Source organism: Rana temporaria, chromosome 7, assembly GCF_905171775.1.
Source record: "Rana temporaria chromosome 7, aRanTem1.1, whole genome shotgun sequence".
In the NCBI taxonomy this organism is placed as follows: Eukaryota; Metazoa; Chordata; class Amphibia; order Anura; family Ranidae; genus Rana; species Rana temporaria.
Window position 1 is genome coordinate 157818126 of NC_053495.1, and position 16210 is coordinate 157834335.

The 16210-nt window shown below is 42.4% G+C and overlaps 1 protein-coding gene across 1 annotated transcript in view; it reads left to right on the plus strand.

Annotated features, from left to right (window-relative positions):
- Positions 1-16210, plus strand: part of XPR1 (xenotropic and polytropic retrovirus receptor 1) — a 187494-nt gene that overhangs the window by 146758 nt on the left and 24526 nt on the right. The window contains 8 exon segments of the mRNA XM_040360240.1: positions 1300-1401; positions 3699-3922; positions 7408-7426; positions 7429-7556; positions 11625-11708; positions 13046-13064; positions 13067-13126; positions 15410-15597. Of these exon segments, the coding sequence (XP_040216174.1) occupies positions 1300-1401; positions 3699-3922; positions 7408-7426; positions 7429-7556; positions 11625-11708; positions 13046-13064; positions 13067-13126; positions 15410-15597 (824 nt within the window).

Below are 16210 nucleotides of genomic sequence, written 5' to 3' on the forward strand. Positions count from 1 at the left end.
ATATTGGGTAAACATTCATGGTACTAGGGTACACATCTTTTTAGGGTTTTTGGAGCAGTGGGGAATTTGCTCCCATCATAAATGCACAGTGAGGCAGAAAACAATGAATAGTAAGACATCAGCCCATCCTCTAGGCCATGGCTTTCCAAACTTTTCAGACTTTAGGGGGGCCGGATTGTTGCCAACAGAGGCAGAAAATGTCACAGGCCCGTCAGGGAGAATAAATATGGCCTTAGGGTTGGTGGTCAATGGGAGGAGTAGTGTCCCTATTAGTAGTATCCCAACATTGGTATCCATAATATCAAAAATGCCCCATTGTTGGTGTCAGTGGGAGGAATCGTGCCCCAAGGGCCGGATAAAAGCTACCAAAGGGCCACATCTGGCCCTCGGACCACAGTTTGGAGACCCCTGCTCTAGGCCAGAGATATCCAAACGTTTACAATAAAGGGCCAGTTTATTGTCCTTCAGGCTTTAGGGGGGGCAGACTGTAGCCAGTGGGTGCAGATTTTTTTCTGCCATCAGCGCAACTAAACATTGCCACATTTGGTATTAGGGGGAGCAATAGTGCCCCATCATTAGTATCCTTGGGAGGAATTGGTGTGTCAGAAGTGGCGCCCCATTGTTGGTGTGAGTAGGCAGAATAGTTTCGTATTGGTGGAAGAATTATTCCCCCAAGGGGCTTGATAAAGGCAAGCAAATTGCCGTATCCAGCCCCCGGGCCACAGTTTGAAGACCGCTGCTCTAGGCTATGCCGCCATCCTCTGTGTAACATGGCTAATGCTGTGCGGTTAACACTCACTTTCCCCACAGTAAGGGAGGATTGTTGGCCAGTATGCACACTTTCCAATAGTTCTTGTTATAATGTGGAAGCCATGAGACGCCTGGGTTCCAGAAAAACTAGGTTTGGTAAAAATCCAATGGCGGATAGATATTTTTTTATATTTTAGATAGGGTAAGGATTTGTTGCTACTGTCACCAGGACAAGAAATTAAGGGATTTTATTTACCATCTATAGTATAGTATTGGTATCGCTCACTACCCATGCACGTACAGTAGAATGACTATAGAGGAATGTATTATGACACTAATACCATACTGGATCATTTTCTAGAAAGACCAGATCAGCTTGGGTCTGTAATATATCATACTGGAAAAGGCAGGACGGTTTAACTGATACCGATTTCTTTAGGGTGAGATTATGAAAATTTGTTTAAAATTGGGTTCTCCTGTGTGGTAGTTGATGCTTTATCCAGGAATGTTTTCTTACAGTTTTTTGTTCTTTACCTTTGTCTTTTGCAGTTACAGACGAGGATACTGTAAAACGATATTATGCCAAGTTTGAAGAAAAATTCTTCCAGACCTGCGAGAAAGAACTTGCCAAAATCAACACATTTTATTCAGGTAAATTAACTGTGAACACTGTTAAAGGCAAAAACAGAAGAGGAGGGCATAAAGCGGGACTTTCCTTTTAGGGGAAGTCCAGCTTTATGCCCTCTTCTGTTTTATGGCAATTTGTTTTGGGGTGGTACCTGGTTTTGACAGGTACCCTCTCCCACTTCCCATTAGATCTCAGCAGCGATCCATTAGAAGTAGCTACTGACTTTAACCACTAAAGCTCCGGAAGGTTTTACACCTTCCTGACCAGGCCATTTTTTACGATACGGCACTGCGTTGACAATTGCGCAACGTTGTACCCAAATAAATAGATTTCTTTTTCCACAAATGGAGCTTTTTTTTTGTGGTGTTTGATCTGCTTTTTAAATTTTTGCGCTATAAACAAAACATTTTTTTGGGGAAAAAACCCAATATTTTTTACTTTCTGCTATATAACCTATCCCCAAAAAATTTAAAAATAAAATGTCTTTATCAATTTAGGCCAATATGTATTCTGCTACATGATTTTGGTAAGAAAAATCTCAAGAAGCGTATATTGATTGGTTTGAGCAAACGTTATAGTGTCTACAAACTATGGAAAGATTTATGGACCTTTGCATTTTTTAAATTTTTACTAGTAATGGCGGCAATTAGCGTTTTTTAGTGGAACTGCGACATTGCGGCGGACAAAAGTGTTACAGAAAGTGACACCCTTTGGGGACCAGTGACACCAATACAGTGATCAGTGCAAAAAAAAACGGTCACTGTATAAATGACACCGTCAGGGAAGGGGTTAACACCAGGGGGTGATTAAAGGGTTAAATCTGCACCTAGGGAGTGCTTTCTAAATGTGGGGAAGGCTTTGACTGAAGGAAAACAGAGATCTGTGTTTCTGCTTGGCAGAATCACAAGATCTCAATTTTTCTCCCTCACAGAATGGCAGCCTGCCTCGTTTACATAGGCAAACCGCCATTCTGCCTCTCCTGTGAATGATCGCGGGAGGCCAGCCAGACCCACTGATTGGACACAGTGTGATTGGACCCAATCACAGTGGAAGCGGGGCTCCGGCAGCATGCGCCCTAGAGCTGATCACAGGAATCGTGTTCAAGGGCTGCCCTGCCACAATATATGTATGTAGGGTGGTCCTTGAGCGTTTAAATATTTTTCAAACTGAGCAAAGAACTGCTTTAAGTATAGACAATCTGTGGTCAGCTCTCCTGAAACTTCTTGTCCATTGGCTGCTGGAAGCAACCACTGTCAGGGTTCTGATCAAAGCAAGAAGACATCTATGCCCACACTGCATCTCTTAAAGTGGAGTTCCACCTTAAAAATTAACTTTCTATTAAAGCGGGGGTTCCGTAGGAAATCTTTTTTTTTTTTTTTTTTTTTTCCTTTAGGTGCATCTACTGCTGTTAAGATTGTACTCGCGTGTCAGATTTTTTATTTATTTTTTAGCCATCCGCACGGTCATTCGGTCGAAAATAATTTATAAAAATGTGTCCTGCATGGTTCCATCTTGCTTATGGGCACTGTGAAGCTCACAAGCAAATACTTGCGGGATACGGTGAATGCTGATGTCCCAGCATTCACCGCTCTATCCCGCGCATGGGCAGTGTTGACGGCGTGCGGCGCCGTCAACACTACACAGTTGCAATCACAACGGCCGGCATACTGAAAAGTAGTCATGTGACGAGTAAAATCTCGCGATATCTCGTCGGGCTGTGTTAGGAATCGTCTCGAGGGAAGCGTCACACTCTGCTCCCAGGAGACACTGCGATGCTGTCCCATGAAACACTGGGCTGCTGTGGAGAAGGGAGACACGCCCACTTCCGCGGGAGGGATAGCAGGAAGTGGCTGCTATTAACATCAGAATCAAGGTACAGAACTAATTTTAAAAATTGCGGAAGGTATTAGTAAATATGGAGCACGTCTGAATAAGGTCATGTTGATATAGAGGGTGAACCTCCGCTTTAACAGCTTGCTGTTACTAGGCAGTATTCGTAATCTGCCTAGTTCCTGCTTCTAGGTGGTTCACTTTCTTGTCCTAAGATCCCATTGCCTCCTGGGAAATTATGACCCTCATTTCCCAGGAGTCTCTGGGCATTCATTACTGTGCCTAAAAATCTCCCTGCCCACACATATGATGGATACGGCCACAACATGAGCTGGCAGATATAAGGCAAGTGTTTGCAATGATTTCTGGAACGATTGGGGAGCTACTAATATGTTTTAGGGACTATTTAATGTAAATAATTTTTGCTTGCAAAAAAAAAAAATTATGCCCAGAACCCCGCTTTAATTACTGTTTTTGTCTTTCCTTGCAGAAAAGTTAGCAGAAGCCCAGCGACGCTCAGCCACTTTACAAAATGAGCTGCAATCCTCACTGGATGCACAAAGGGAAATCAGCCGGTTGCCTACCCTCAGGCATCGTAGAAAAGCTGTATTCACCCTTTCACATGAGGAACGGGTCCAGTACAGAAACATCAGGGACCTGAAATTGGCATTCAGCGAGTTCTATCTCAGCCTAATTCTGCTGCAGAACTATCAGGTACAACATGGCTGCTGTCATTTTGAGGCCAGACTTTTATATGGAGAATGTGGTCAACTTAAATGTAACTTCTTTCTTTTATCAGATACGAAAGACTAGTTAATATACAATTTATGGAAAAAAAATTATATAAAATATATATAAAAGTTTACATACCTTTTTTAGGGCGCGTTCACACCATACGTGCATGAAAACTGATGGGAACTGAAGGGAAAACCACTCAGATTTCACTTGTAGAGACATAAGTTTCACATCAGTTTACATCAGTTTTCATGCACCTTGACAACAGTTTTCATGAGCGTCCGTTATGTGCCCATTCACTCCAGCGTTGATGACATGTCAGTTTTTTCCCATGCAGAAAACTGCATACATGTTACAGATTCCTGCGCAGAAAAACGATTGAAACTGTTAAATTGATGGGTTTACTTCCACTTAAAGTAGAATTCTAGCTTTAATATCACTTTTTAAATGGTTTGTTTGGGCCAAGCTGGCCTAAGTGAAAGTAGACTTGTATTTGTTAACAAAGATACAGGGCTAGCTCTGAATGCTGGAGACGCACTCGGATTACTTTTGTTCATTTCCAGCAATAAATGGGAGTCTGCAGTCTTTGTCCATCTCTTGTGGCATGCCCAGTCTTTCATCAACTATTGTATCATGCCTGCAGTTTCTGACTATATCCTGATGTATGTCTGTTTTCTCTGACATTAAAGTGGATGTAAACCCCATTCATTAAATTTGACCCGGGCATGTATATCTGTAGTGTTTTCTTATCTCTCTTCAACAACCTAAGTCCTGTGGCTTTCTCCTGCTCCGTTCTTCTGATATCAGCATAACTTCTGACAAGTCTGTCAACTGAGATAAAACCAGTGGGAAATTTGTGTCGGGGTGGGTGTTATAAATCGATTAGCAGATAGCTGGTCTATTCACAGCTCCGCAAATTTCTTCATTTTTCTGCTTGTGTAAAGAGGGGGGTGTGCCTTCCCTTCAATCTACTTTCTCAGTGTATGGCAAAAATCCACACCCACAGGTGATTAGGGAATAGAAAATTCTAACAGGATGTGCACTTTCTAAACCGTATATAAAGCTGAACACCGCATATATACATGTAAAACTTGGGTAGGTAGATTTGTTTAATCTCTGTGCATTATCTGAGGCTGTTCACTTCACTGGGTATATCTGAGGCTTTACATCCACTTTAAATATTTGCCAAATTTTAGAGATGGCCCCTTTGATGTCAAGGGTTGCGCTTGAGCCCCCCATCAATATTTTGATTTAGAAAAATCTTTGACTCACCCAAAATCATTAAACCTGCAGCTAGCACACTAATGGATACAAAATGGTAGTATTTAATAAACCCAAACAAAAGTGCATCGCTCATAAAAAAATAAAAATAAATAGATATTGGTCCAAAGTGTGTCTCTATAATGGCTTGTTCCAGGCAAGCAAAAAAAAATCCACTGTAAATGAAAGATTAAATAATCTTCATATAATGAAAAATACTCCTAAGTGAAAAAAGACGATGCACGCTGTGTTCCCACACCAGTGCCCAAATCAAAGGCTTACTGAAACCGTATGACCCTCACACTGCAAAGTCATATAGTGCTTGAAAGCTGTTAGCTCAGATCCTGGATATTTGATATTGCCACTTCAATCCACCATGTATATTAACAGCCACTCAAGGAAATGTGCATGAAAAAATGGAAACACTTCACATGGTGTATAATCAATGGTGACCAGTATTTATTGAAAATAATGCTACTTGCATGTATAAAGACATAGACAGCGCTGTACAAGTCAAGAGAACAGCTTCCAGATTTCATGATGACGTCACGAGCGCAGACACTGCATTGCATGTTTCGCCTAATGTGACGTCTTCCGAGGCTTCCTAGATTCTTCTTGCCGTTGTCTGTATTTACCAATTATACACCAATTTCAGAGCCACTATGCAAGTTGTGTGCCTGCCTTTTACCTCCAAATGTGGTCTATGGCCTCATTAAAAGGTCTTGCTCCAACATTATGCTTCTTTTTCCTTCCATTAATGCAGTGAGTAAAATAACTGTTGTCAGCTTTGAGCAGAGCTGAAGCTGAGCAACGTATTTATTTGTTTTATTTAAGGAAAACCAACACTCGGCAGAGAAGTGTGATCATAAAAAAATTAGGTTGTGGTTACATTAAGTCCCGGTTCACACTGATGTGGTGTGGGATTCACAGTGTGTCCTGTGCATTTCAATGTTAACGACACCCCAAATTTGGTTCGCATAATGCAGTGCGATTGGCTGTGAACACCCATGTGATCCAATTCCAGTGTGCCAAAAAAAGTGCATGCATTTTTTTTGGGCGGGTGTGATGCAATTTGAGCCAGGTAAAATGGGCATAAATCGCAAAGAATCGCATGTGATTTGAACAGGAATGCGGTGCAAATTCTGTCCAAATCACATACAGCTCCTCACACCACATCAGTGTGAATTGGGACTAAAGGTAAAAGAAGCATTCATACCTAATGCAACCAGGCAGGATAGTGTCAACTGCCTGTTTTTACAGCCGCCCCTAACTGCCCACCTAAATTCTATCATGGACAGGGTCTATAGATAGATTTTTTTTTCTACTCCAAAAGCATTTTATTAAACTAAATTTGAAAAAAAAATCTGATTTTTTTTATTTTATTTTTTTAAACCCGCATCGATTTTTATCCACCCTGATCATGGAAGAGTGCATATAAATGCCACAGCCTGTGGTGTTTTAAAGGATAGGTTCACCTTTGGTAGTATGTTGCACATTACACCCGTTGGGTGTAACCTTCTCCAGCATTTATCGCTTCCTGAACGCCTGAAAACCTCATTCCAGACAATCTGAAAAGTGATCAGCATTGGATTGCCTTTCAGGTGGGGCAGTTGGCACTGCTGCCCATGTAAAAAAATGTGTTTGATGCCAGAGGTTGACCTTTTAAAATGGATATGCAGCACAGTGGTGTAGTAGTTGGCACTTCCGCCTAGCAACACTAGGGTCGACGGTTCAAATCCCAACCACGGCACTACTTGCCTAGAGTTTGCGTGGGTTTCTCTGGTTACTCCAGTTTCCTGCCACACTCCAAAAAAATGCTGGAAGTTAAATGGCTCCTGTGTAAATTGGCCATTGGCCCTATTATGTTTATGTGTGAATATGAGTTAGAGACCTTAGATTATAAGCTCCTTGAGGGCAGGGACTGATGTGAATGTACAATATTATGTAAAGCACTGCCTAAATTGACAGCGCTATATAAGTACCTGTCTTCAGTAAAATAAAATCAATCCTAAGAAGCAAGAACATCTCTCTCGGCTCTACTGGTTCAGATGAAATGTTTACATTTAAGATGTATGCTGCCGGCAGTGCTGAATACAACATGAAAACCTGTTGAAACAAAATATAAAAATTACAATGTATGGTATTTTATTATATGCACTAACATATTTTTCCTAAACCTATTTTTTCTTTTTTTATTTGGCTAGAATCTGAACTTCACAGGGTTCCGAAGATCCTTAAGAAACATGACAAGATTCTGGATACGGGCCGTGGTGCAGATTGGAGGGTGGCTCATGTGGAGGTGGCGCCATTTTATACCTGCAAGAAAATTAATCAGCTGATCTCCGAGACTGAGGTACGTCTATATACACTGAACAGGTGTATTTCATCTTTTAAATGTACTTCTTATTGCACATCTGAAACTTGTTTGAAAAACTTTACAGTGGGCCTAATCTTCCCTCATCTAATTTAGAGGAGGTAGGAGGTACTGTATCATGCAGGGGCCAACTACCAAGACATGAGGTGGAGTGTGATCAGGAAGGACATTCAAAGATTAAATCTCTTCCTCTTTGGCCACCCCAAGTCTTGGCGGAGGGGGTGGCGTATGAGGAATTTACATATTTATATGATGCATGCGCCTCAGTATTGCGGATTCCGCTTGCTCCGCTGATCCCCACTTAGCAGTCAAATAACAGGTTCTGTCTGCTTCACTGTTCACAGCGTAAACAGTCCCACTCTCCTGTATGGGGAAATCGGATGAAAACTAACCGCCTGCCCATTTTTCATCCGAATCGCCAGAGGAATGGAAAATAGGACCACCATCCGTCTGGATTTTGCGGGCAACATCCAGCATTGGGATGGATATCGGTGGATGACGGACACATGTCCGCTGACATCCATCCCTCCATAGAGGAGACTGCAAAGTCCGATCAGGTCTCCCTGGAAAAAATGTTTAACCATGTCAATTTGTCACTATAGCAACATAAGCTATGAAGCAAACATATATTTTGTCCCATTAGTTTAACTTCTTTTTATTTATGCGTTTCATTTTTCTATCCTGCTTGTCACATTCCTTTTTAACCTGGATGTGAGGTTTGTATTTTTTTTGTTTATAGCGCAAAATTCAAAACTTGGAGGTGATCAAACTACCACCAAAAGAAGGCTCTATTTGTGGGGAAAAAATGATCAAAATTTATTTTGGGTACAACATCGTACGACCGCACAATTGTCATTCAAAGTGTGACAGTGCTGAAAATTGGCCTGGGGTGAAAGTGGGAAAGTGGTTAAGCAAGTGTAAATGAGCCCCAATTTGCTGACTGTATGTCCCTTTCTCTATTAGTAGGTGCACTGTCATTGAATGAATATGCAATATCTGCAGTTTGGTTTTTAAAACTAACAAGGAAACGTGAAAGTAGGACTTTTGATAAAAAAAATAAAAAAATCCACAAGATTACATTGCCACGGTGCCTCCTAACTGTCTTGATGGTTAATTTCTCTAAGAATTTGCACTATCAATAGCTCCAGTAGATGTGATCTGCTGAACCAGGGACACAAAAAAGTTTGTGACTCTTTATACTTCTCTTCATCTCTGCACTGCAGAGATCACCACTTTTTAAATCCCGTGGCTTCCTAGTATACAGCTTGGAATGCTAGAAGATTTATTCCTGGCACCTGTTTACTTGTCTTACGCCTCCACCCATCTGTCGTCATTTCAAACTCTGTTGCAAGGAGAACATGATGGTAGCCAAGTTTGGAAACAGAATTTACATTATTAAAAAAAATTGTGTTTATCTAAATTAATTTTTGACATGTTCAGTGTTAATGTTCTTATGTGTAATATGTCATTGATCTTGCACTTCTGTTTTAATGAAGGTGAAAGGATTCGTTGCATAGTAAGGTTGAATAAACACGCCAGTCCATCCCGTTCAACCTGTGTTTATAATTCGGTCTTTGACATTTCCCATATCTAAGTATATTGTGTTAAAGTTGGAGTTCCACCCAAAAATAGAACTTCCCCTTTTCGGAACCCTCCCCCCCCCCTCCGATGTCCATTTGGCACCTTTCAGGGGGGAGGGGGTGCAGATACTTGTATAAAACAGGTATTTGCACCACTTCCGGGTATTAACTCCCCTGGGAGTCACGCCCCTTTGCATCACCACCGCCCGCTGTCTTCTGGGAAACTCATTGTTCCCAGGAGAGAGCAGGACCAGTGACGGCGTGCCGCGCTACTCGCCCATGTGCAGTAGAGAACCGGGCAGTGATGTCGCAAAGGCTTCACTTGCTATTCCCTCACCAAGCATTGCGGCGGCAGCCTCAGAGACAAGCGATTGCTCGTCCTCGTCTGCCGACATCGCAGGCGCACTGGACAGGAAAGTGACCATTTTTTAAAAGTCAGAAGCTGCAGTATTTGTAGCTGCTGGCTTTTAAATTTCAGGTGGACATCCGCTTTAAGATGCCCATCTAAACGTTTTTTCTAATTATCTGCACTTCCTGCTGATTGTAGATGAGTTCCACCTCATAACTGCCCTAACAGTAAAAAAAAAACCTACGCAGTTTCAGGTTAAACCATTATTTTAATATTGGAGCTTGGTGATATTTTAAACGCACCACCTCCTAATTATATAGAACAAAGAATACCCAGAGGGCAAAGAATTGGAGTTTTGAGGTACAGAAAAAATGATCAACATCAAATTATCAATTAATAGAAAACATTTTATTACATAAATTACTATAAAATATTCGGGCAAAAACAGCCCTGTGGTTACAATACAGAAGAATAGTTGCCTCTATATGTTTCACCACACAATGGTAGCTTCGCCTGGAGCTTCCGTAGTACCTTTACATACAATATCACCCATAATGATTATGGGTCCAAATAACCTAAACCCCTCCAGGAGGTCCGGTTTGGGATGTCTGAGTCAAGAGCAGGAGGGAATAACAAATACCCTCCAGTTGAGCCTGTTTGTCTTAGAAGTTGTGTTTAACAGATTAGCACCCTTCTAAGACGAATAGGCTCAAGTTGAGGGTATTTGTTGTTCCCTCCTGCTCTTGGCACAGATATCCCCGATCGGACCTCCTGGAGGGGCTTAGGGATTATTTGGAACCATGATCATTAAGGGTGATATTGTATGTAAAGGAACTACGGAAGCTCCAGACGAAGCCACGATTGTGGTGAAAAATATAGAGGCAACTATTCTTCTGTATTGTAACCAAATGGCTGTTTTTGCCCGAATATTTTATAGTCATTTTATATTATCTACGTAATAAAAAAAATTATATTGTTTGATAATTTGATGTTGATCAATTTTTCGGTACCTCAAAGCTCCATCTTTCTGCCCTCTGGGTATTTTTGGTTCAGGTTAAACCACTTCTCCAACTTACTTGAATGGCCTTGTGTCTTTACCTGATGCTGAAGATTTTTTTTATTTTTTTACGTATGCTAGCCTTTCTGATAACTGAGGTCCCCAAGTCCTAATTAAATTCACTTTTAAAAAGGAATTATTTTTTTTCTCGGTAAAAAAAAGTGCGTTTTATTATATTTCTTGGGTGAATGTAGTGCATAACACACCACAATCAACAGATCCCGGGTTGCAATGTCGGGCTCCTTTCTGACTCTCAGTACTGCTGTCTTTCCGTACAGGCAGACAATTGCTGAAGAGCTAGAGAGAATCGAATAAACTATGAAGGCGCTCTCTAGCACCCTGCCTGAACCCTTAGCGTTGGCACCTCCTGGCCCTTTAGGGGTTTCTGACACCGAAGGTAGGTTTTCCGGTATGTTGCCACCGTCATTGGCTGTCACAGCGGTCACATGATTGGAAAGTCGGGTAACAGGAGCTCGCAGGGTGCACCACTTTCGGCCATTGTTTATATTTTGGTACTCGTATATGTGGCCTCTGGCAATAATACCCAGAGGCCACATAATATGCGTATGGCCGCATTAATTAAGAACTACAAGCCATCTGCCGCAAGTTTATTCTATCACTGATAGCTGTGAATGAATGATGCGGCTGTGTGGGTATGGAAAGTTACTCCCTGCCTGCTGTCGTTGGGGGGTTAGGGGGTTGCGGCACAATGCTGTTTTTGAAACGTGTTACACCATGATTATGGGTGTAAAACAGGTATACTAAAAGTAACTTTGCCTTTAAGGCAAAGCTTTATTATTAGGTAGACTGCTCTCCCCTTATCTCTATACAGTAGCCCAGATCCATGCCTATGCACCCTAGCAGAGGGTTGCATCCCAGAGGCTATGGCAGTGGAGGGCTGCTCATCTCTGCATCTAAAGTCTATAGTAGCAGTTCTGAACACCCTAGGTTCTAAATCTTCATACATTTGGCAGGAAGTTTAACCAAGATACCTGGCATCATCAATGGACTAAGACCTGTTTGTAAACTTCTCACACTTGCTTACGTTTTTCTGTTTTTAGGGTCTAGTGACAAATGAATTGGAAGATGGAGACAGACAGAAAGCCATGAAGCGTCTGCGTGTGCCACCCCTCGGAGCTGCACAGGTGAAAAATTTGGGCTAGAGTCAACAAGTGTTTCTACTGTCTTTAGTTTCCTGTTCCTAGCTTCCTAAAAGAACCTCCTAACTCTTTGGTCAGGCCAGCTGAGGAATTTTTCACCCCTGACCATGGATATCAAGTGGCAGCCAGAATGCAGCTGATGAGAGACACTCAGTTGTTGTTTTTTAAATAATACTTGCAATCTATATGGTGAAAACCCCAATTCTTCTCCATTTTAGGTACGCAATAGCTTGCAGTCGTAGTGACACAAGCAAGCAGTTCCATCAATATTATGGCACTAAAAACTACAAATGCTGGAAGACGTGTATTGATGCTGTACACTCTTTATAAGAAAGCATTTAATAAAAGCTTATCATACTACAGAGATTGGATAAAGACTTGATACAATTTAATTTAAAGCTGCAAGCAGCATGATCAGCACCGAAAGTATGTCTGTACTACTCGGTCAGTATTCTTCTATTTATGGTCTTGGTGGTGGTATGCATTATTTGCACCCTATTGTAATTGTGTTTTGATGTTTACCTCAGACATGCCACAATTTATGTTGGCAAAAAGATAATTACTCTAATGCCGTGTACACACAATCGTTTGTGGGCCCCATCAGACTTTTTTCCATCGGTGTAAATGAAAAAATAGAACATGTTTTAAATTTCCACACATGCTCAGAATCAAGTCGACGCATGCTCGGAATCATTGAACTTAATTTTTCTCGGCTCGTCGTAATGTTTTACGTCACCGCGTTTTGGACGGTGGGAATTTAGTCTGACAGTGTGTAGGCAAGACTGATGAAAGTCAGCTTCATCGGAATTCCGACGGAAAATTCCCTCAGATTTTATACCTTTGGAAATCCGATCGTGTGTACGCGGCATAAGTGAGGAATGATCCTTAATCATATTGCTTGTGACAATTTATGATCCCTCTCAGTCTAATGCATAAACAGATTGGGTTTTTGAGGATTTCCATCTTAACACACACTATAACAGAACATAAGGTTGATTGTACCCAAGTTGATCGATCAATCAACTTGTTACATTCCGTCTGCCCATGAATGATTTAAATTGGTAGGAACCAGCTGAGATTCGAGCTGTGTGTGGCTGGCCTTGGGGATCTTTTTCAAGGCTTCAAAAGGAAGTTACTTTAGATAAAATGTAAAGCCCTCCTGCATATGTGTCTGTAGGCATTCTCAATCGCGAAATGGTCACCAAACGTAATTTTAAGATGCTGGGCTTCTTATGATTTTCTTCTAAAACAGATTGTATCATTCAGCTGCCCCATTGAGCATTAAAAGTTGCCAATGACTTTTGTTCTCTGTTATTTTTCAGCCTGCACCAGCCTGGACTACATCAGTGTGGGACTGTATTGTGGATATTTATTGTGTTGAATTGCGCAGGTTGTGTATACTGGTAAGCTTACATTTGCTGCTTTTTTCACATACGGAAACAATAGATCACAGGCGTTGCCAATACCTTTCTCTTAGTTATGCAGCCTTGGTGTCCAACATAAGCTGTAAAACCGCATCAGGAGCAGAAAATTATATGTTTGATATCTGCGCAAAGGAAATGGAGGTGTTGCTATAGCAATGAACCATGTACCAGCTGTCGTCGTAATGCAGATTTGGAAATGTTATTGGTTGCAGAAAAAATACTATTTTATTTTCGTTGCCAGCACCAGGACCTTGTAGGATTTCTTTTGATTTTATACCGCATGTTCCGATAACCAGTGTAGTATTTTATTGTTAAGCAATATATCTTCAAGGTAAGCATGAATTCTAGTAAAATATATTGATATCTGATTGACCACCTAACATATCAGAAATATAACACTGTTACTGTGAAAATATACTCTTTTAAGAAAATCCCCCACCCGTGGAGAGACACCACCTTACACCCCCTTACTGCTGTATCAAAGCCTATGGTAAATACTTCTACAGGGTATGAAAAGGCTTGTTTTTTAATTTGACGTTGCTTTCTATGAGGTTCACATTTATGCATTTTCCTGCAGTGCATTTTTGGAAGAGGTGCAGGTACTTTTTTGATGGTGCAATTTTGACCCTATAGACATCAATGGCAGTGCAAGGTGGAAAATGTGCACATGCATGTGTTTTCTGGTAGAGCTTTTCGTTTAACAACCAGTCTCCTTCTGCAAAAAACACATGAATCATGAAACTGTATCAAAAACCCATGAAGAGGCACAGCCTTGGGGACTTGGGGACCAATTTCCAGACTTGTCACCTGCCCAGGCTTAGTGTGAAACCTGTGCCATAGCAAATCGCTGCCACCAGCCAGTGCCACCTGTCAGTGCCATCCCGCCAGTGCCAACCACTGCCAGCCAGTGTCGCCCACCAGTGCCAGCCAATGTCACTTGCCAGTGCCAACCAGTTCCAATTGCCAGTGCCACCTGCCAGTGCCATCTGTCCCAAACTAGTGCCATCTGTCAGTTCCAAACTAGTTCCAAACCAGTGCCACCTGCCAGTGCCAATAGTGCCACCTGCCAGTGCCAAACCAGTGCCACCTGTCAGTTCCAAACCAGTGCCACCTGTCAGTTCCAAACCAGTGCCACCTGTCAGTTCCAAACCAGTGCCACCTGTCAGTTCCAAACCAGTGCCACCTGTCAGTTCCAAACCAGTGCCACCTGTCAGTTCCAAACCAGTGCCACCTGTCCGTTCCAAACCAGTGCCACCTGTCCGTTCCAAACCAGTGCCACCTGTCCGTTCCAAACCAGTGCCACCTGTCCGTTCCAAACCAGTGCCACCTGTCCGTTCCAAACCAGTGCCACCTGTCCGTTCCAAACCAGTGCCACCTGTCCGTTCCAAACCAGTGCCACCTGTCCGTTCCGTTCCAAACCAGTGCCACCTGTCCGTTCCAAACCAGTGCCACCTGTCCGTTCCAAACCAGTGCCACCTGTCCGTTCCAAACCAGTGCCACCTGTCCGTTCCAAACCAGTGCCACCTGTCCGTTCCAAACCAGTGCCACCTGTCCGTTCCAAACCAGTGCCACCTGTCCGTTCCAAACCAGTGCCACCTGTCCGTTCCAAACCAGTGCCACCTGTCCGTTCCAAACCAGTGCCACCTGTCCGTTCCAAACCAGTGCCACCTGTCCGTTCCAAACCAGTGCCACCTGTCCGTTCCAAACCAGTGCCACCTGTCCGTTCCAAACCAGTGCCACCTGTCCGTTCCAAACCAGTGCCACCTGTCCGTTCCAAACCAGTGCCACCTGTCCGTTCCAAACCAGTGCCACCTGTCCGTTCCAAACCAGTGCCACCTGTCCGTTCCAAACCAGTGCCACCTGCTAGTGCCATCTGTCAGTTCCAAACCAGTGATACCTGCCGATTTTTTAATTTTTTTTAATCGGCCTAAAATATTGGCCACAAAAATCGGCATCATATATCGGCCGTTGGCCACCCCAATTTCTAAATATCCGCATCGGCCAAAGAAAAACCCATATCGGTCTACCTCTAGTTCACACCTAAATCTGTTGCGGGCCAGGCCACTGACAGCTGACAAGTTGCTAGGTTTGTTCAATCTGCATGTGTTTGGGCAGTTAATACATAGAAATCTGCTGTTCTTAAGAAAATTGCTCCCATGAGCAAGATAGAAAAGGTTGCCATGTGGCTGTAGTATCACTTAAAATGTCTGCGGTGCGCTGTGTGTAAGAGACAAACATCTGTCATAATTTTGTCCCTTGCAGGTTACGAGAGGTATAAAATTACAGATGTCTGGCCTTTGGTGCGCATTTACAGGGGTGGTTTCCTGCTGGTGGAATTCCTTTTTCTTCTGGGGATCAATACTTATGGATGGAGACAAGCTGGCGTCAATCACGTCCTCATATTTGAGCTCAACCCTCGTAACAACCTCTCACATCAGCATCTGTTTGAGGTAAGCATTCATGCACATGTCTTTACAATGGCAATGAATAATACCATAAAAATAGTAAACAACCATGGCTGTAATGTGATGGTTTTATTGCAGGTCTGCAAATTGAGTGCATTATACTTGACTAGAGATAATTAAAGAGGACTTGTTTTTTTTAGTCTTTGACTGTAAGCCTCTGTAGCCTGGGCTATTACTCCAACAGCAGCTTTTAGTTACTCTTATTATGCTTCACAGTCATTCAGAGGTTTTGCATATCAGTCTTGCCCTTGGTTGCAATGCATATGTTGTATAGTGCCAAAAATGACAGTGCTAAATAAATCATTTGTACGTCACTTGCCCCCATTCCCCCTGACATTTGCCGTGATTTTTCTTGTTGACAGTCTGGCCTTTAGTGTTTATTTCAGACACATGCCTCTGTTCAGTCAACAGGAGAAAAGGAAATTCAGGTTTAAAGGGGTTGTGAAGGTCAGAAAGAATTCTATAACTTGCCTCCTTCGGATTGATTCATTTATGGACCTGGTTTTTATATTACCGTATTTATCATGGTATAACGCGCTCCCGCGTATACCGCGCACCCCTAAAGTTGCCGTGAATCCTGTGGAAAATACGTTTTTTT